The 22,006-nt window shown below is 40.9% G+C and overlaps 1 protein-coding gene across 1 annotated transcript in view; it reads right to left on the bottom strand.

Annotated features, from left to right (window-relative positions):
• Positions 1-6,232: 6,232 nt before the first annotated feature.
• Positions 6,233-22,006, bottom strand: part of PHEX (phosphate regulating endopeptidase homolog X-linked) — a 184,643-nt gene continuing 168,869 nt past the window's right edge. Inside the window, exons 18-22 of the mRNA XM_006033924.3 lie at positions 20,601-20,731; positions 16,376-16,441; positions 16,152-16,256; positions 14,396-14,472; positions 6,233-12,687 (exon numbers count right to left, since the gene is read on the bottom strand). Of these exons, the coding sequence (XP_006033986.1) occupies positions 12,585-12,687; positions 14,396-14,472; positions 16,152-16,256; positions 16,376-16,441; positions 20,601-20,731 (482 nt within the window). The 3' untranslated portion in view covers positions 6,233-12,584. The remainder of the gene's footprint in view (positions 12,688-14,395; positions 14,473-16,151; positions 16,257-16,375; positions 16,442-20,600; positions 20,732-22,006) is intronic.

The raw sequence follows: 22,006 nt of genomic DNA, 5'->3' as shown, positions 1-22,006 counted from the left end.
AAGCATCAGAGCAAATATCCATCCCAAAACCTTTTCTCCATCTCTGTCATGAATTCCCACCCATCTTTAATTTTACTTAATGTAAGTCTATAAAGAAGAGCAAGATCCCATAATTTTTTTCTAAAATAACCAGCGAATATACCCATCCTGTTGGCCTCTTTGCTCTCTCTATGGGTATGTTTATATTGTGTGACACAGCACCATCTTGAGACATGCCATAGTTAATCCACATGCACAATCTTCTGAGCTGGAAGTAGAGTAGTCAGACTAGTGCAGCACTGCCTGTATGCCAGTGTGTTCTGCCTCTCCTACCTGCAGATGCTGGTAGATAACAAGGGTTAGGTTTGCCTTGAAGATGCAGGTGTTGCTGGTGAGCTACAAGGATTTCTTAGGGTGATATCTGTTATTGGACCAACTATGTAGTTGGAATACAGTTAGACAAGTTTTCAGTTGTAAAATATTCTTCCTCAGACCTCCCGTTACAGGAAGCTAGGCACAGCAAGTTAAGCACAACAATTTGGGGTGGGGGGGGCGGGAGGGCAGGTGGGGAGGCGCTGAGAGGAAGCCTCAGGTGTAGCAGACAGACAGTTAGTCATTTAAATGCTTTTGCAAACTTTGAAAACTTTAAAACTATAATGTAATTTTTCAAAGGCCAGTAAGAGGAATTGCTCTCTGCAGGACAAGAAAAAAGAATAATAGCAACTATTTTTAGTTTCATAGATTGTAAGGCCAGAAGGGATCATTATCAAGTCTGATTTCCTGCATAAGACAGGCCAAAGAACGTCACCCATTAAGGCCATATCCTGTAGCTGAACCAAAGGATGTTTTTTTTTTAGCTAGACAGCCCAGTAGATCCATTAGCAAATGCCGCTTCTTCCTTCACTTCCCTCCAGCCATTTTCAAATTAAAGTCAATGCCATTTAAAATCTGTTACGACCTTTCAGTTTCCCATTGCACTTGGACATTTTGCATCATGATGAAGAGACAGTCTGTGCAGAGGAATCCAGTGCTCAAGCTTCAGAAACAGCTGAGAGAGTTTGTTATCAATGAACATGAGGGATGTTCATGCTCATGTAGAAAGACTCATAAGTGTCTTAGAAAAATCATGTACTTCAGAGCTGTCCAACTTTCCTATAGCCAGGAGATGCACAATGCACCAACCATATCTGCAGGGACAGGCCCCTGGGATTTTCCCCTCTGCCTTATGGAGCATCCTCCCCTGCCCTGCCACTGCAACCCAATTCCCACCACCATGTGAGCTGCATGGATGCTGCCTGCATGGTGCTCCCCCACAAGCAGTGCTGGCAATGTGCAGCCACCCCTGTCTCAAGGGCCACCACTTGGACAACCTGAATGTATTTAAAGGTGGAACATAGTTTTAAGTGGTACATGTAGGGATAATTTTGGTCTCAACTGTTGCCTTTGGCACCAATTTCTCATTGTTCTGGATGAGCCGGGCCTTGATTTTCATGGGTACAAATGCAAATGCAAAAAGTGAGTCAAAGCCTGAAATTTAGCTATAAGTGCCTGCAGATGAGTTGCTAATCCCTCTTTAAAGGATGGGCTCACATCCAATTAGAGTTTTTCAAGGCAGCTAGAAAAGCCATTATACCCTGATGGCAATTGGAATGGTATGGCAGTGGTAATCCTGAAAGTATTTAGGAAACCTTTGATTAAATGATATACTGGGCAAAGAGTAAAATTACTTCTCTATCTACAGACCTGCATGGATGAGTTTATAATTAAAATGAATTAATATGGTGTTTTTCTTTGTAAAAGCAAAGAAAAGGCGGGGGGGGAAGAGAGAGAGAGAGGAAATAAAGCAAAGGAACTTAAGTAAGGAAAGCTCCCCTTTGTTTGCTCTTTTGCCTGATTATAGCCACTCTGTTGTAGAATCTTGTTGCTTTCCAGCGTAACTGAGTTGATTAAAATCTGCTAAAGAATTAAACAGCTGCACAGACCTCCAAAATCACAGTGGAAGATCTCTCCCCTACTCTCTGCACATTGTCTTCTTTTCAACCACTTTGTTTTAGATTATTCTTTTCCCTTCATTGCCTCTGAAAGCCTATTACTGGATTTATTAAAACAAAGCCAAATAAATACAAGGATAAAGACACACTGATTGCTTCAACACATGTTGTTCTTGCAAAGAATACTGTGCTTGCAGTTCTAAACTGCTCATTGCTGATGAGCTGAAAATAAAACAAATGAAAAAAGCCCAGCTGAATTAACTAAAATGTTCATTAAAGGAAAATGCCATATTTTTCTCCCTCTATTAAATTCTGAATAGCTGGAGTAATAGTTATTAAGGATGAGCAAGGCTTTGACATTATGGTATAGCCCAGACTAAGGGAGACAAAGTGTTTCTGTATTGACCGCAAAACAACCAAGGAGTCTTTTTATGGCTCCAGAGAGAGGGAAACTGTTAGGTCTGTTCACTCCCTCGTGCTGAGCACCAGAATGAACTGGGAGTGAATCAAAGCTCTACTCTTCCCCTCCACTCCCTGTTGCCCTTTGTCACTCACCTGTCCGGGGCATACAGAGAACACAGTAGCCCTTAACACCCTGGCACCTTGGAGGCTCTGATACCTTATTCCTTTTGTGCTGCTAAATGCATACGCCATATGATGACCTCCAGAACACTATTTCCATAGATTTCCTAAATTCCAATTTCCTAAATTTAGGAAATGGATAGTGTAGATATGTCCCTATTTTTAGGAAAATGAATGGCTCTGTATTTTTGCTAATGATGCAGTCATGTTTCTAGAAAGAAGTAGAAAGATGTTCTTCCTCGTCATAACTTTGAGTGGGGGAAAAGAGCCATTTCACTGACACTTGTAGTTAACAATAAATACACTCTCCAGTGTAGCCAGACTGCAGGCTGACTCTTCTCACATTATTCTCTCCCCAAGCTAACAAAGCAATGCTGTAAGGACTCCATCTATCCCAGGAAAAGTTACTCTTGCCAGCAGTCACCAGCTATAGCAGTGGTTGAGGCTATATAGACAGGGCCCAAGCACATTTATTACTTGGACATTTTGTGCTGATGAAATCATTGAAGTGTTTTTCTTTTCATATGTAATATCCCCCCATATCTGCCTATAACAAAGTAAACTTGTAAACACACACACACACACACACACACACACACACACACACACACACACACCCCATGGGCAGCTTGGGTTCTGGGGGCCAGTCTATTCATGATAGCCTAAAACAACCTACCCAAGAAACTGAGTAAATAATCATCTTTGGCAATCCCTTGCAGTCAAGGATGATTGCCTTCCATGATTGTCTTACCTCTATGTAACCAAATAATCATATGGTTAACGTGTATGTGCATACACACATACCTATCAAAGACACTTGAAAGTGATCTTTGATAAGTGATCTTAAAACACCAAGGGTCATGTTTTTTTTTTTTTCCCATAGCATAACTCTTTCATGGTTTTCAATGTCAGTCTGTCAAACTTCAAAGAGGCAGCATGAATTGGTGGGCAGGCACTGGTCTTCTTGAGACACACAAACTATCTTTCTAGGTCTGCTACTGGCTTTTGGCAAGTCAATTCAGTTCTCCATACCCAAGTCTACCAATCTGATAAATGGTAACAATGGTAGTGTTGGATTTATGCTGTTGCTATGTTGGTCCATGAAATATTTGAGGGTCAAGGATTTTGCGGATGTGATATCTTTTACTGGACCAACTGTACAGTTGCAAGAGATTTTAGACAAGTGTTTTTAGACCCTTCAGGTTGCAAGGTATCCTTCCTCAATATTCGGGAAGGGTGAGTATTGAGTCCAATAAAAGATATCACCTCTCCCCCAAAAAAACCTTGCCTCTCACATATAGTGATAATGCTACTTAGCTCCTTTGCAAAGTACTTTGAGAACTGTGGAGCATGTTCCAGGGTGCAGACACAAAACCCAAATTACCATGGAGTAATTTACCCAGAATTTTACTCTGTACTAAGAAGCAGACATACAACCAGGCATCCTATGTCTACAGTAGGTGATATCATAGCACTAGGTTACTAGGTTGTCAGAGGAGCTAATTTACGTTGAACTAAAAGCTATCTCAAGATGGAAAAGACTAGGGGTGAAGTCCCATGACATGTTCTATGTAGTGAATGTGCTACACACTCATTTTATAATACTGAAATAAGGGCAAATACATTGAGTTAAAGTTTATAAAAACATATGCAGTTGCAAACATAGAACTTGTCAGAGAAAAATATGAGTCATTATTCAAACAATTCAGAACTAGGCAGAATTGCTTTTTTTTAAAAAACTCCATTAAGGTGCTGTTTTTCTTTCTGGACTATATAAAACCTGTTTGTCAAAAACCAATCCCAAGTCAGTAACATCTATCCCTATATACTGTTGTAAGGAATGGATGAAACCTGGCACCACTGATCTTAATGACACATCTCCATAGAATTTAGTGGGGCCAGCATTTTGCTCCAAAACTGTATTACTTCTAAAATAATTTGTATCCCCAGTTTTCTGGTATTTTTATATGCATGATCTAGACTTTCAAATTTCCTATACTGTAAAGATGTATTAGCTTTTCAAGCAGCATGACTAGATTTTGAGAAAAAAAAAGTTGTCTTTGATATACAAGAGGTAAAAAGATTTTTCTAATATCCTTTTTTTAATGCTTGCATTCAGCGTATACTTGGTGTTTCGACATCACCTCTCTCCTAATGCAAACACTGAAGTCCTGACTTAGATAACTACTTAAGGACACACTAAACCTTTAGAATGTGGTTCAGTACACCACTATTACGGAAAACAGTGCAAAACACACCAGTATGTTCTTATGACCTATTGAAGATGACACTATACTTTCCTGAATGGGGACATTATGGAGTGTTCATTGATTCACTGAAGCTGTTTGTATCTGTGCTCAAGAGAGAGAAAAAAGTAGAAAGCCAGAAAGAGTAGACAGACTGTGGGAAAAACAATGGGCTACTTATCTTGTCTGGACATATTCCTGGCTTCAGTATGAAAAGATAGAACACAAAATTATTACATGCTTCTATATTTAAACCTCTGGTACTGATTGGTCAGAATGGGATCATGTACCACCCAAATATTAACCACCATTCCCCTTGCAGATAGGCATGCCACTTACTAAAATAAAGCCTAAAAATCACTTTTAAAACCTTTTCCCATCCTTCTTTACACAGGGCAGATCCAGCCTGCCAACAATATCAGTTAAAAAAACCCACTAGGGAGTCCAATGAATTGCTCGATCATGTTTTCAGAAGAGTCTGTTCCTTAAGCTCACAAACCAGTTACTATTTATACAGTATAAACTCACAAACCACATATGATATATAACAACATAGTGTAGATGTGCATGTATGTATCTGTGTTGTATAAGTAGCAATTGTGTGTGTGTGCGTGTGCGCGCGTGTGTGCATGCATGCATGCATGCACACATGAATTCATATAAATGTATTCAAACAAAGCTCTTGTGGGCGATTAGAATTATATCTACTTATCCCTTTCTGTGATCACATATTAGTGTAACACATTATCCAGCTTCAATTAACCACCAGCTTTGATGATATATTCAATAAAGCATGGTGCTGTGTTGGCAGAATCACTGGAAAGTCTCTAGTTTCTTTATAAAATATATATCAATATTTAAAAAGGATTAAATTATCTGATTAGTGAAGCAGTGAACAAGGTTCCTGGTGGGCTCCAAAATTCAGGATCAGAAGTTAGGGCCTGCTGTAGAATTTAGGGCTATAGGGATGGCCTTCAGCAGCAGGCGGGGCAGGGGATGAGCCCCACCACTACCATTGCTTTTCCCACTGCCTACCCTACTGCAGACAGGTGTGGATCCAACCAGCAACAAGGACCACAGTTTGGATCCAGCCCAGGACATGGGGTGAATTTATGACTCTTGCACTCAGAAGATCAGAGCAATAGAGAGCCTACCTTACAAGAACAGCTCAAAGGGCTTGACTTTTTTAGCCTAGCAAAACAGGAGCTTAGAGGGGAAAGGGTGGCTCTGTCTAAATATTTCAAGAAGGTAAAAACAACGGAAAGAAAAAACTTCTTTAAGCTAAGGGGAAAAAAAGAGAGGGGGGAAGGGAAGAACTGGGCGAATACATTTAGAATGAAAATGAGATTTATAACCATCAAACCAGTACCACTCTGGAACAGCTGCCCAATACATGTAGTGAGAACAAGAAATCAAGAAAGAAACTGAGCTTGATTCATTAATGAACAAGATTATATGATGTGGTTGCCTGGGACAGCACGAAGAGTCTGAGCCAGGAAGTCCATTCCAGTCTTATGTTCCTCATAAATAACAATCATTGCCTTGAAAACCTGGGACCATGTAAGCCAGATCTTTCTGTTCTTTATTACATTTTACAAATATTACACATTACAACAATTACTTTTTCAAGTTGGAAACATAGCCAGATCCCAAACAGTGTATGTTGTAATCTGGCTTTTTAAACTCATCAGTTGTTTGTAATTTATTCACTCAAATTTTTATGCAAAGAGAAACAAGTAGGAAATACAATAGACTGAAAGAAAAATGAAATCCAGGTAAAAAAGACATATCAGATGCAGCTCTGCCTCTTGAGTCATCTGGTATTTACTATTCCTTTTTAGATAATTACATATTTTACAGCAATTGAATCTGTAATAAATCCCCCATCTGTGGGACCCGTTGAATAATACTTGAAGAAAACTTGTACATAACCTTTGGAATATTTTATAAATAAGCATATTTAGCATAAGAATACAAATTCCTCATTTAAAACCGTAAAAGTTCCCCTGCACAAGGGGAAAAATGGACTTTTATGGTAACTAGTTTAAAACTTATTGCCCCTTCTGTACTCCAGCTCATCACCCTAATTCAGCAGTCATTTATGCATGTAAATCCATTACACATGTGCATAAACTCAATGGGGCTACTCATGTGTGTAAAGATGAGCTCATAAGATCTTGCTTCTTCAAAGAGCTAAACACATGCATAACTTCACATACTGGAAAAAGCACCAAGAAAGTTGATGGAAATACTCAGCATGTAAAATTCAGTGTGTATATAAGTCTCCTGAGGGCATGCTTACATCTTCAACTATGCTAAGGAGTGCCACAGAGCATCCAACTCCATGCTAGAGTCCCGAAATATAATGTAGCTGCTGATGGGCACTTGCCCAGTGCTGCTTATTAGCTATCTTGACTATGTTTATTGGCAGGTGCTAGCACTGCTTAAATAGGTTTTGGTGGGGGGCTTTTGCACTCTCTGGCATAGTCCTGAGGTGGAGGAAACATGCCCTAAGCATTAAGGGCTTGCATACTTAAGACCCAAATCTATAAAGGGAGTGGGGGGCAGGGGTTCATATATTTTCATTTCTGGTTTGAGTTGTAACAGAGATCATTTCTTTGAGCTCACACACTACAATGCCCATATTGGATAAATTTTATCTATTTTTTGTCGACCCTGACCAGAAGCTAATGTCTGAATACTGGACAAACAAACAAAAACATTTGAAAATAAAGAATTGTGTTTAAAATGAGAAGGATGCTAAAAGGATTATTGTCAGACCTTCCACCTTGGGGTGTACTGTAGCCCTTTTGATGAGGGACAAATATTGATTTTCAGTATTTTCCAAAAAATGTGTGCAATTTTGAAGCTGCAGGTACTAGCTGTATATTGTGAAATCATTTGGTAAGCTAGGTGCAGTTGGTGGGTCTGGATTTAGGTCCAAGTCTAGGTCTAGTTGGTAGGTTGGCAGTGTTAAAGCACAGCACTGCAGGTATACAGGGAGGCCCATCGTGAAAGCAGACATTGGTTACAAGAGAGTCCAGAGATAGTGGGAATGAATAAGAGCTCGTGAGACACTGGCCACATACAGGTTTTATGCTTCTACGGGGAAAACTGAAGCTCTACCAGTAGAAACTATACAAGCATACAGGCATGGATTCAGTTTCTCCCAGGAGAAACATGTCTCCTCTAGGAGAAAGATCTTTCAGGTCTCAACCTGTAAGATCTCCCTTGCAAGAGAAACTCTCTCACAAGAGTGAATACTTGCATGCTCCCCTCCTGGCCTGGCTCGGGAGAAGAGGGGAGCAGCAATAGTAGCTGTTCCCTGCCTTTACCCCAAAAAAGACAGTTCCCAATTTAGGGAATGGGAGGAGATCTTTGCCCCACTGGATAGGTCAGAGAGGGAAGGGGAACAGCAGCCACTGCTTCCTGCCTCTTCCCCAAACTGGGCAGTTTGGGAGCTTCCTCCCCAACACATGACATTTTAAGGGCCTTGTGCTCAGTCCTGTGTGTGGGGTTCCCTGTCTGAGATGTGGGCAGGGGACTTTGCCCCACTACTTCCCCAGAACCAGGGAGAATGGAGCAGCTGCTACTCCCTGTGCCTTTTCCAGAGTAATCACAGGTCTGGGAAAGGCACGGAGAGCAGGAGAGAAGGGGCAGCTACAGGCCAAATGCCTATACTGCTCCCTTTCCTGGAACAATTTCTGGCAGTGAATATTTCTCAAAAATTTCCCTTGCTAGTAATGAAGCTTTTTCAAGGACATTTGGTTAACATAAATCTGAAGAATATTTTAAGTATCTTTGGTTTTGTTTTCCATTGGGCACTTAATAACTAACTAACTGACTAAACACAAGTTAAAGCTCAATTTTGATTATTAGCATCAAGGCTGGCTTTTAAACCTGGAGAGAGATGTAATGTGCAGCAACCTGGAAAGACCTAGAAACTCCCAGGATCAGCAAGAGCAACATTTAAAAAAGACAAAAGTGAGATTTCAGGCCTTTAAGGGGAAGGCACCATTGGTACCTAAGAGAATCATTATACTCCATGAGCTGTCACATTGAAATTAATGAAGAAGAATCTATCTCCATGGAAATAGCACCTGCTTAGATGGTTAAGCACCACAAAGGTACAGGAATCAAATTTAACAAATGCCTGAACTAAGCATGGTTATGGCACATCAGTTTCTATGGGCAAGGGTACATAAAGGAGTGAAGTAGCTGGTATTACATTTAGCCACCTTTGATTCCCCAGCTTGTACAGTCAGGTACAAATCTACAGCTGGGTTGGGTGGGGGCTGCTTTTGCAATGAGTCTACAGTGGAGCACATACTCATGCCTCTAGAGCTGTAGCAAGAAATCTTAGCCACTCTGGCACCACACATCACCAAGATGTTGCAGTAACGGATAGAAGAGGGACAAACCCTGTGTCCTGTTTCTCTTTATCTTTTTCCTTTTCAACTTACTAAGAGTGGGATGGCTGAAATTCTTCATGACATCGTTTGTAATTTTTATATCCCAAATCTTATTTTAAGAAGCAATGATGATTTATGGACCCCTAGATATTTAGTTGAAACTCAATTTGTCTATCTGACCCTTGTCCTGCAAGCAACTCCTCCTACAAGGTGAATCTATTGTCTTCTGTATATATGCATGCATCTGTATGTACTGAGTCATTTTTGGTAGTCTGTGTAGCAGAACACAGGAAAATCAAGGCACACTAAAACCATAAGAGGCTTTGTAATAGATTCCTCTAAATCTCTTTATCTTGGGCCCCTGACAGATGTTCACTTTAAGACATGATGGGATCTAATCTTTGATTCCAAGAGTCACATATTCTGCCATGCCACACACGCATGTAGGAGGAGCCCAACCTGACAATCAGCTGGGTGCATAGCAAGCATGGCATCAGGCTACTGCAACTACAAACCTGGGCATGATACAAATGAGCCACAGAATCATTCTACATTATAAAAGAATAGCATATATCCACATATATGTGGAATAACTTTGTGGCTCATTTACTGAATTATCATGCCTTTAATTGACTTGCACATACATCTGGGTTATTACTTAAGGCACAATCAACCTGTTAATGGCTTAAATGCCATGTGGGCCTTGGCATTAAAGAATGAGAATTTTGTAGCTTTCTAACAACTGTCTTTAGGCACATGGAAAATGCTGTAAAATATCCAACTAATGGTCCATCTAATCTACTCTCCTGTGTCTGACAAAGGCTAGTATACTACGGGACACCTGAAAGGAAAGGAAGTTTCTTCCCAGGTCCAAGTTGTTAATTTATGTCCTGACTGAGAAGGGGTAATATCACTTTTACATCCATAATGTATCTCCAAATATTATTATGCTACCATATTCAATCCATATCCATACTGCATGTCACAGGTGTGATGATATTTTTGAAACTGGCGAACACTGCTCATAGAATTTGTATTTAAGAATATGCTTTTCTGTGCCCAGTTCTATATTTGAATTAGTTTGAGCAAATTTGAATGAAATCATGTAACATTCCATTCAAAATGTATCTAATGATTTTCCAGGGCCAGTTAACAATTTGAATAATTTTACCAATTTCATTTTTTGCATTTCTTCAGTTGTGAGCTGAGGCTGGCACTAACAGGATAAGTGTTAGAAGTTATTTTGGCTGTATTTATATCCAGCAGAATTTCTTAGAAAGAGCTAGAAATCTGAACAGAAAGCCAACTGTTATGAAACTGGGTTTGTGTACTCGATAGCTTGAGAGAGTAGAGATAGGCATCTGGGGTGACATCCTGGTTTCACTGAAGTCAACAGTAGCAGTGACATTGACATTAATTGGGCCAGGGTTTCACTCCTGATCTTTATGGTTTTTATCCAAAGCAAATCTAAGTAATCTTAATATCCATATGTCCAAACACAAATGTATTTGGTACTAAGCAACTTAATAAATGTAACTCTTCATCATGCAAGAAGTCCAGTTCAGTTCAACAGGACTTACTTGCAAAAAGTCAGGGACCACAACACATACCAACAATCTGAATGGTATCTTCAGAAGATAGTTCAGGAAAAATATTACTACTCTATGTTTGAGTGACTAAAATGGCAAGCTATGGGAAGCAACAATATTTTGGTTAAAAAGACATTGCATAACACCTCAGACCCCAGGTGCCTGTCTGTCCCTCTCCATTTACAGCCATTCTCTTCTATGGGCTTATCTCCCTGATCAGATAACATTTTCCATGGTGTCCCATCTTCTTCCATGACACATGCAGAAAATAGGCACTTGTCAAAAAAAACCATTTGTTTAGTTTAAAGCCAACTTCTACAAAGAATTTGCCAGAAAAAAAAATCTTTGACAAATATAAGGGGAAAGATCTTTTTAAAATGTAGTTAAAAAATACTAACATAAAACTTAGGAGCATAAGAAATAGGGCTGTAAAGGGCCTCATGAGATCATCCCGTTCAGCCCCTCAAAACAAAATCATCCCTGACTTAACCATACCAACCAACTTCTGCCAATGTGGAATTATTCTTCTACATAAAATTAGATATACCCAATCTGTATATATAAAACCCAGCTCTCTCTATTTCCTTCTGAGAGCTCACAGTTTTATTGGCCTTTCCTTAATAACTATTATGTGGTATAGTTTTTCCACTGCATTAAACACACTTTTGTGAATATTGTTGCTGAAAATCAGATGACGGACTTAATTGGCCTAATTACATTACCATATTTGGAAAACTGTTTGCTTCTCAGCATTTCTTTTGAAGCAGACAAGCCAAACATTGCATACTAAGTTCTTGAGTTGTGCTTCCCACTTCTCTAATAGGCCCAGGTAGATTTCAACTTAGTGTGCATAGCTAGTGCATCTGCTTTGAGTGCTGGGCACCACATAAGCTCCATTTGAGCCAAGATTAACATTAGATGTAAGTAATGCCTAGGGCTTAAAATGAAACATAAATGGCACACACAAAACCCATTGGTCCCTCTAAAAAAGAGTGACATCCACCCTGAATGAGTGATACTGCACCCATTAGGAACAGGAGTCAATATTATATTAAGTGGTTGCAGTGTCAGGAGTGCTCATCCCTAGGCCCATTACAATTCTCCTGATTTTTACCGTGCTCTTCAATTAAGCGAAGAAACAAGGATATAACACTGTCTCTTGTGTGTGGTTACTGCAGATGGAAACCATTCCAACTTGAAAGTATTCCAAAACCTGAGGCACTGAGCTGACATGTTAAACTGAATTGATATAAAATCCTGTGTCTTGACATCACACAGCATCATTTATGACATGCTGGGCAATGACAATCTGAGTGATCAAAATGTTGTAGCACAGCAGATTGGAGATGGCTATGCAACAAATCTCATGAATTCCTGTATCTGGAAGGAATTAATTTTGTATAGGAACATTTTGCTCAGCTCCCCTGCAAAGCAATAGATTAAAACTGGATTGTACCGTTTACCTCTTGCTGACCTATGAATCAGAAAGTAGGATGGGTAAATGCAACTATCAATCAACAGCAATGCAACCAGCATAGAAAGGGTTTGGAGGGATGTCGGGGTTGTTTTTTTCCCCTTCTTGTACAATTTTTAAAGCTGCCAGAACCAGTACAGACAGTGATTAGATCTGTACAGGTTATCTACCGGCATGATGAAGATGCATTAAAAAGAAAGCTAATTCTCCACACTGCTGAATAAGGCTCTGAAAATGTAGCAATAGGTTAGAGTTCAGAAACAGCAGTTTATGTCATAGACCCCTCTCAGGATACAATTCGAAAGGTCCATCTACCACAGCCGGCAGGATTCTGCACCTCGATTCATGGTTGAATTTATTGGGCAGTTAAAAGCTTTACGGAACTCCTCAAAGTTGCTCATTGCACCAATAACTCTGTAAAGAGATAAAGAAAACAAATGTCAGGGCTCATTTGAAATTATACACCACCCATTTTGTACAATGATGCTGAACGTTTAAGGTTCATGTCTTACTTTTTTTTCCTACTTGTGGGAGTTGTATTTCTACTCGGCCCACTCTCAGCTTTCAGAGAAATTAGGAATTTCAGGGAATTTTGTTCTTTCATGCAAAGGGTTAAGCCACCAGTTTTGCTATAATTTTTTTCAAAGATCAACACAATTTTGTGGAGCTTTATGTGATTAACTTTGAGCAATCATGTCTGAACTTGGCTTTAACTTACCATCCAAGGAGCCATGCCAAAATATCAGTGCATCAGTATCATATTCTTTTTCTTCACCCACAAAACATATAGCACAGGAAGCAGTTTATCTTTTAACCCTAACTGAAGAGACCATCTCCAGCTGTGGGGAATCATTCCTTCTCTTACAGCAGAGAGCCCATATTCTCTTCTTCCAGATCTGTATTTGTTTGTGCTATCAACGGTGATTACTTCATTACTGCCAGAATCAGATTTTGTTTGCTGTTGTTTACTCCTATGTTTTTAAACCTCTTTGTACTTACTAATCTGAGATGTGATGTGCTACTAAAATGAGGGGAAGTCTCAGCTAAGGGCAAAAAATGTCTCTATTACGTAATTAATCACATCTTTTTTCATTCTCCTTATTATGCAGCAGAGGAGCACTTTCTCCCCACTGTATGCAATCAACTTTTCAATGCAGCTCAGCATGGCAGAAAAAAATTCTCCTTATAGTGACTAGGCTTTCTGCTAGTAAGGAAATTTATTGTCAACTAGTGTAAGAATGTCTAAAGGTCAGTTTTGTAAGGAGAATTATAATATACCGTTAGACTCCCAATAAAAAAATACAGCTTCACATTAAGGTTTCAAATAGATATTCAGGGCTTGCTTCTGGAGGGCTCTGCTTGTGTAACCTGCAATGAAGTCACTAGGGATTCTGTTTGATAAATTGGGCATAAACTATATACAGCTATTGCCACAGTTAACCAAGCAGAGACTAATTTTTGAAAATATATTTATGTTTAAGACATTTCAGCTACTGTATAATTACTGGAGAGAGAGAGAGAAAGAGAGAGAGAGAGAGAGCTAGGAGTCTCGCATTCCTAGAACATGGAAACTTTCTCTGAGAAAAGTCTGTTACATAGAAATCAGAAGTAGACAGCCGACTCCTTTGTGCTCAGGCCTGGAGCATGAAATATGGAGGAAATCAAAGTATGTTCAAATCTAAACACATTTCAAGAGTGGTGCAAACCTCACAACAACAGAAGTCAGGATAATAGAAGCATTCACATACAGATAACTGAGCTCTAAGAAAATGCAAGCAGATCTTACAGTAGTATTACTAGATGTGTATGAGTGGGGCACCAGCTTCAGATACTGGTTTAGAGGGGGCACCAGAATGGTGACCCCAGAGAGCCTGGGCTACGGCAGCAACAGCAGCAGCTACCTGGGTAAAGGGTATCTTGTGCTGCAGTAACAGAAGCCAGGGTGAGGTAAGACTCTCTGGTACTTAGCACCACCTCCCCAATCTCTGGCATCTCTGCCTAGAGCACACTAATCACTAGCTATGCCTCTGTGAGCTCACACTGCATTCATTCCTATGCCTTCCGTAACGTCAGTACTACTGCACATCTTGATTAGCTGTCCAGATACCCAGGTAAATAATACCTGAATTGGGGAGGACTGTGAGCTCCAATATGTATCTGTTCTCTTGCAGCTTCTGGTCTAAAGGCATTACATCGTACCTAACAGAAGGAGAAAGCAGAACACACATTATTTTGAATGCATATTTTCAAAATGTAGCAGATGCTGCTATATTTTGTATATGTATTATTGCATCGATAAGACAGAAAGAAACCAGATCCCCCAAATTTTTCACCTCCACACACTTTTTATTTAGCTCTGGGTTGGTACTGTCCTGTTTTTTAGTCTCTAAACTGCTTGCTGTCCTCCACCTACTTGCTCAAGGCACCTAATCTTTGTCTCCTTGCCAGTTCTTTCCCTTGAGATTCACATTGAATGAGTCTTGCTCCTTGCCCTGAGTTGCATCATCTCAATAGTCACCCCCTCCCCCTCTCATCTTTAAAATTACCAAATATCGGTGCATTCTATATGAATTATCATGAGTGTTTTTTTGTTTTGTTTTGTTTTGTTTTGGTTTGTTTTTGTTTTTGTTTTAGAGATTCAGCTATATCATTTGGTACATTAGCTCATTATTTTGAACACTGGTTTCTTTTTTAAAAAGGAATTTTTCAAGTTTCCTTTAATGGGCCTTACTTTACAATTCCTAACATACTAGTAGTACGTGCCCTGCTTATAAATGACCATAATGAGGGGTTAGGCACAATCTATGCCAGAACTCAGCTTGCTCAGTACCCATGTTCTGTGTAAAACAACCTGACTTCAAGGGTATTTAGTGTACATCTATATTACTATACAGGTGCCTCTTTTCTGAATGTGCACAAGTAGGTAAGGTACCCAAAGTGGGAACAGAACTGAGATCATTCACTTTGTTTCAGAGCAATAGTTGGAGCCATTAAACAGGATCAAATGAATCTCTGTTCAGAGGGTTGACAAAAGTACTTTGTATCATTTAAAGCCTCAGCATGGAAGACTTAAGGGGTACAAAGATCCCTGCACAATGGTGAGTTTTACTCAAAGTTGATAAATTATGTTTTCTGTTTCGATTATACACTCACTCCCACACTGCCACTGCTGCTCTGACCTCCCCACTTCATGGAAAGTTCAAGGGCAAAGGGAGAGGGAGGAAAGGAGTAGATGAGAGCGAGGCACCCCCTAGTAACTTTCAGTAGTTTAACTGCAGTTTACAACAGCACCAGGAAGTTAAACTACTTAAAAATTGGCAGAGGGAGGATGCACTCTGATGAAGAAAAGGGTTTAGAGAGCAGTAGCATACCATGGGCTAAGCAAGTGTGGCACTTGCTGCAATCATGCCTTACAGGGTGGTGGGGCCAGAAGGATGGGAAGGAAAATCCCAGTGGGCCATCTCTTGCTCCATGTGGAAGCCGAGAGAGAGAGGGCAGATGAGAGAAAACTGCCCGGGGCCATTCTTTCCATGTTATGCCTCTGTTAGAGAAGCAAAGGGAAACAGATGACTAACAAGCTATTCTCAAAAGAATAATCTCAGTGAGATAGGCAGGACCTCAAGGTTGCAAAGACAAAGGGGTAGGAAAGGTTGAGCATAAGAGAAAACATGGAGAAGGCCCAGGAGAGAAAGGCACCAGGAGAGAAATAGCAGAAAAAAATTAGTAGGTTTGGAAAAAGAATGGGTCTGTATTTAAAAGTCTCTTATATTTCATAAATGGTGGTGGGATTCCATTTAAAACCAAGTGGGGGTTTTATTCCCTGTACAGCATGAAATGTAATGGACACAAACACCTTAAAAACGTTTTCCTGTACTCACATGGGCATAGCTCAGAAAGAAGAGTTGGTTGTGATTGAACTCAATGCCTGGCAACAAAGGCTCTTCTACATCATCTCTCTTCTCTTTAATCCATTTTCTATAGGCCTGAAGAGAGAGGTATATTGAGTGTTCTTCAGTAGATACAGAACTCAAGAGCAGTTGCTTTTACTGAACTGTTTGAGATTTTTTTTCTCTTAGCAAAAAGAAATAAAACAGTTGCCTACCCTGAAAGCCTCTCGCAAACCTCCATTGTCTGCAATGTTTTCTGCCAAAGTCCTCTTCCCTTTTACCTAATGAAATGAAGGAACATAATTCATTTGACTGGTTTCTAAACTTCATGTCAAGGACAACTTTGACAGACAGGGAAAAAAAAACAGATAGAGCTTATGAGCCAAATCCTTAGCCAGTAATATCTGCCCAGCTTCAGAAAAGAAAATTATTTTCCAATGCGAAAATAAATCAAATTATATTGAATACATCTCAGTAAATAATTACTTGCTCTCCTACAGCCAGTTACCCTAGAGCTTAGATCCCAATGGCATCATAGTATAAAACAGGAGCAATACACCAGAAAATCTGTTTTGTGCTTTCAAAGAGTAGCATTCATTTCTCCTGAAACATATGTTGCTCTAGTTACATTTGGGAATTTGCAAAGTTTTTTTCTTTTTCTTTTTTTATTTTTTCACCTAAATAAGAGAAGCTACATTTATTTCTTCACATAACTTTCTATTTTCTACTACAACGCTACATTACAACTATCAGCGTACAACATAAAGGAGCATAGTTTCACAGATTCATAGATGCTAGGGTTGGAATGGACCTCAATGGATCATCGAGTCCAACCCCCTGCCCTGGGCAGGAAAGAGGAAGGAGTGCTGGGGTGAGATGACCCCAGCCATGTGCTTGTCCAGTCTCTTCTTGAAGATCCCCAAGGTAGGGGAGAGCACCACTTCCCATGGAAGCCCGTTCCAGATTCTTTAACCCTTACTGTGAAGAAGTCCTTTCTGATGTCCAACCTAAATCTACTCTCTATCAGCTTGTGGCCATGGTTCCTGGTTATTCCAAGGGGTGTCCTGGTAAACAAAGCATCTCCTATCCCCTGCTGTCCCCTGCTGGTGAATTTATATACTGCCACAAGACCCCTCTTCAGCCTTCTCTTGAGGAGGCTGAAAAGGTCCAGGTCCCTCAGCCTTTCCTCATAGGGCCTTCCCTGCAGGCCTCTAACCAAACGAGTGGCCCTCCTCTGGACCCTCTCAAGGTTGTCCACATCCCTCTTGAACTGCGGTACCCAGAATTGGATGCAATACTCCAACTGCGGCCTCACCAGTGCCACATAGAGGGAAAGCATCACCTCCCTGGACCTGTTAATGCATGATAAAGTGAGGTTAGCTCTGCTAATTACTTCATCACATTGATGACTTATATTAATCTTGGAGTCAACAACGACTCCAAGATCTCTTTCCACTGCTGTGCTTCTGAGAAGGTCATCCCACAACCTATAGATGTGCTGGTGATTCCCTCTCCCTAGGTGCAGCACTTTACACTTGTCCTCGTTGAACTGCATCCTATTGTTCTCTACCCATTTCTCTAATCTGTCCAGGTCCACCTAGATTCAGTTTCTTCCCATCAATGTGTTTACTTCGCCCCATAGTTTTGTGTCATCTGTGAATTTGGACAGAGTGCTTTCCACACCCTCATCCAGGTCACTGATGAAGAATATGTCAGGGAAAGAATAGTGTATAAAAAGTTTTACAAACTTACAAAGGAAATTTACTTTCATTTTCTAGCATGGTTCCCAAAAAACAAAACAGATATGAGTATAATTTAAATGCTTTGTTAAACCCCAGAACCTGATTTCTTACAAAGAGTTACTATCATTTTCAAGAACTTCTAGGGTTTGGTTTTGTTTTGTCAAGCTGAGCATCTATATTATTGCCACATCTATAAAAGTCTTAGAGTTACCAAATTGCATTTGTGATTAATCAGTTGTATTCTACAGTATTCATCTAATGAATTATAGAATAAAATTTAGAATCCCATTTTCAAACTTGATTGCCAAGCATGAAGAGATGATAAAATGATGTAAAAATAGTTTCTGAGATGAGGCAAGGACAAACTATGATTGGCAAGAAGGCTTGGTGAAAAGCCATTGTAATGAATGGGATTCTCTCCATTTGACTCTGGGTCAGATCTCAGAAACTATAGTGCCACAAAGGATTGTGAAAATGATGGAAGAACAAAAGAATCTCTTTAAACAAACCCTTTATCTCAACACATTGCATTTTTCAAAATATACAAATCGTGAGGCTGCATATCTCTCTATATTTCCTTTGCATTCTTTAAATATCTCAATAAAGACATGTTCATATCATAAGATACTTAAGACTAATAATATGTAAAACCTGCAGCATGGCTCCGTGTTAGAAAGGTAAGTTACATGTGGAAAACAGAGCTCTTTAATGTCCATTGTTGCAGATAGAAATTCAAAGAAAAGGCAAGAAAATATGCCATCAGCACCAAGAGGGACAATTTGAAAGGATCCAATCAAAGTACCGTATAAAGGATAAACTACAACTCCCCCACCTCAGCAAAGCTGTACTGAAGCCATGGTCCTGGTATGGCCTCAATAGCAGCTCCCACCTGAGCAGCAATAGCTGCAATTGTTCAGTGGGAAAGATTCATATCTTTCTCATCTCACTGGTAGCCTCCAGAAAGAAAGACTGATGGATGAGCCAACAAAAGCATCATGGAGGGAGTGAGTGAGTTCCTACATTATATCATCTAGATAAGTAGTTCTCAACCATTTTAGACTCAAGGAACCCTTCATAGACTCAAGCACCCCATTTTAAAAATTAACTTATTTATTACAGTGCTTGCCTATTTGCATAATAGTCTGAACCTGTGCTTGTCTGCTTATCTCTTCACACAGGGCATATCTCCTTACACCTCATGATAACCTACAAAGGATTTTGTGGCCCCCTTGGGTGCCCTGACACCCTGGTTGAGAATCACTGGATTTAGGTCTTAAGAGGCTCTTCTGTGGTGACAGAGCATAACCAGCTGGAGTTCTTTCATGTTTCAATTTGCTGACAGATATTATGGAAAATCTGGGTCACTGGATTTCTGATTGGTCAGAGGAAAACCTTTTAGATAAGAGGTATAATTTAAACAGTCCTAGAAAAGATGTGTTTGAAAACTGGGTGGTAATTTAAGCAATATATTTCCTGTGAGAAGGTGCTGGAGCAAGTGAGTTAAACCTGACTTTAAAATGGAAATGGAAAAATTGCAGAGGGTGGGTTTTGTGAGTGAGAGTTCAACACCAAACCATGTTTAAATGCTGGCCCCATGGAAGCAAATGAATGTTTTTCCATTGATTCACAGGCGACTGGTAGAGGGGTGGGAAGGCACATGGCCCCCTGAGATTGGCCCCCAATTTGGCACCACTTAGGATGGCAAACTGCAGCCCCACAGAGCTGAGCAGAAAAGCCATGGCTCCTCCTGCAGAGCCCACAGCAGCCATAGTTGAGGTTTGATCCCACCGCCCTGCCCGGGGGATGGAGGTAGCTTTGCCTGTATTCCAGACAGTGGTCTGTAGTTTGCAGGGCTGGCCACTTCTGGTTCACAGTTTGCCAGGCTGTGGCATAGAAAGGTTGGGAACCCCTAGTTTAGGGTCCCACCCTGTCATAATCCGGTCCTAAGTATAAGAGTGGATATGGGGCTTTTAGCCCACCCCCAGCCCTGCCCACAAATTGTGCCCCTCCAGACTCAGGAGGTATCAGTTACCCCTGCACTAATTTCAATTTCAATTTCATTTGTCCCTGTTTATCCTCCAGTTCAAGAAATATACAGTTTTAGTCAACCGCACACTTTGAGGAATAACAGAAAATACAAGTAATTCCACTGATATTTGCTTCCTCAGTCTTCAACTTGCTTCAAATACCTGTTTCCATATTCATTCATCTGATCTGCAAGGTGTCTCTGTAGGTGTGCACAGAAACAACAGCAGACTTAAATATGCCATAAGTTAGTGGGTCTCCTTTATCATTTTAGTGTACTTACTAATTTATGGAGTCATAGGTGGGGTTACTTAGCACAACTATAAACTATTACTTCCTTATTAAAACTTTGCAATTGCTCCATCTATATCACTAGTCTATGATGACATCAGCATGAGAGAGCACCTAACACACACATCAGTTATATTGCTCCTACCATTCACATTCCTCTGAAAAGTAGTTTAAGCTTTAATAAAAGGATTCTGCTGTTATAATTTAAACTAATCATTTGAAAAGCACTTTTGCTCAATTCATTGATAGAAAATGGCTAAATTAATCTAAACAAGCATTTGTCATTAATACTACAATTAATAATCTAGTTTCATGAGTCATGGGATGCATGAAAAAACAAACAAAAAAACCCAGTGGCTTCAATCACTGGCATTTTACATACATGTAAGCCAGCTCTCTTCCAATAATAGTTGTTGTATTGGTTAATCATGCATTTTGTCTTCTCTTTAAATTTTTCTTCCGACTCAGTAGACCACCAAGGGTCCAAATTTCCATTCTTGTCATACTTACGACCTACAAAAAAATATATATGTGCTTTGAGGAAAATATTCTTTTGCAGTATTAGGAGTATACCAGGGTCAAGGGTCAAGCGAAACTAAAATTCAAAAAGTGGGAACAGTATTATTAATATGCTGCATCCAGATTTAGTTATTCTGTTTAACGCAATTGCCAGATTTTTATTCATCAGCATCTTATTACTTGGAAACTTGGAATCTGGAATTAGTACTTGGAAACCTGGCTCTTGTTACTTGTATCATGAGGACACCTCCCAGTGAATCTTGAGAGATACAACACTATGAATGACACTCTCTAAACCAGGGACAAGCAATTATTTGGACTGGAGGACCACTTAGAGAGATTTGGTGAACTGTTGCAGACCACATCAGCACCCTCCCCGCACCATGCTGAGCCAGGTCAGCAACACCGCCTCCCACCATCACAAAAGCTCCCTAAGTGGTCCAGTAGCACCAGACAGGGCTGGGGGGCAGGATCTCCATGGAGACTGGCTTGGACCCCTGCAGACAGTGCATGCTTGGCCAGACGCATGGGATGGGGCCATGGGCAGGCAAGGAGCAGTGTCCAAGAGCAGGATGAGTGGGCAGGGCTGGGGCCTGGGCCAGGATCATGGGGTGCTGATAGTGAGAGGCCAGGGCTGGGGCCCAAGACAGAGCTGTGTTCCTCTCCCTGCACAGCCCTGCTCTGTCACCGCCCCGTGACCTGGCCCCAGCCCTGACCTGGCCCCACTCACCTGGCCCACATCCAGTTGCTGCTTCCTGTCCACCTGCAGCCCCATCCCATGCCCCTGGCTCAGCATACCCTATCAATGGGGGTCCCAGGCTGGTCTCCATGGAGCACCCGCCTGCCTGTTCCAGCCAGCATCTCCAGTGGTAGATGCAGGGCAGATGGGCCAGGGTGCCTTGGCTGCAGGGCCAGGTCCCGCGGTGGCTGCAGCACTAGTGGTCACAGCCAGAAGGAGTTGTTGCTGCCAGGGCTGCTGGGAAGCAGAATCCAGTTGCCATGCTGCCCCAACCCTGCTGCATGCCTGGGGGCAGTGGGACCAGCTGCATGCACCATGGCCTAGGCTGCCCCCTGCGCCTAGGCTGGGTGGGGCCAAGGGACCCACTGTGGGCCTGATAAAATCCCTTGAAAGGCCAGATCCAGCCCACAGGCTGAATTTTGCCCACCCCTACACTAAATAATAGAGCTGGGCAAAAATTTTGGTGAATATCTACTTCACTGAAAAATGCAGCTTCAAGGGAACAGAAAAGCCTTGCAAATCTGGGGTGG

Source organism: Alligator sinensis, unplaced genomic scaffold, assembly GCF_000455745.1.
Source record: "Alligator sinensis unplaced genomic scaffold, ASM45574v1 scaffold926_1, whole genome shotgun sequence".
Lineage (NCBI taxonomy): Eukaryota > Metazoa > Chordata > Crocodylia > Alligatoridae > Alligator > Alligator sinensis.
The sequence above is the reverse complement of the archived record's forward strand: the minus strand, read 5'-3'. Positions and strand labels throughout refer to the sequence as shown.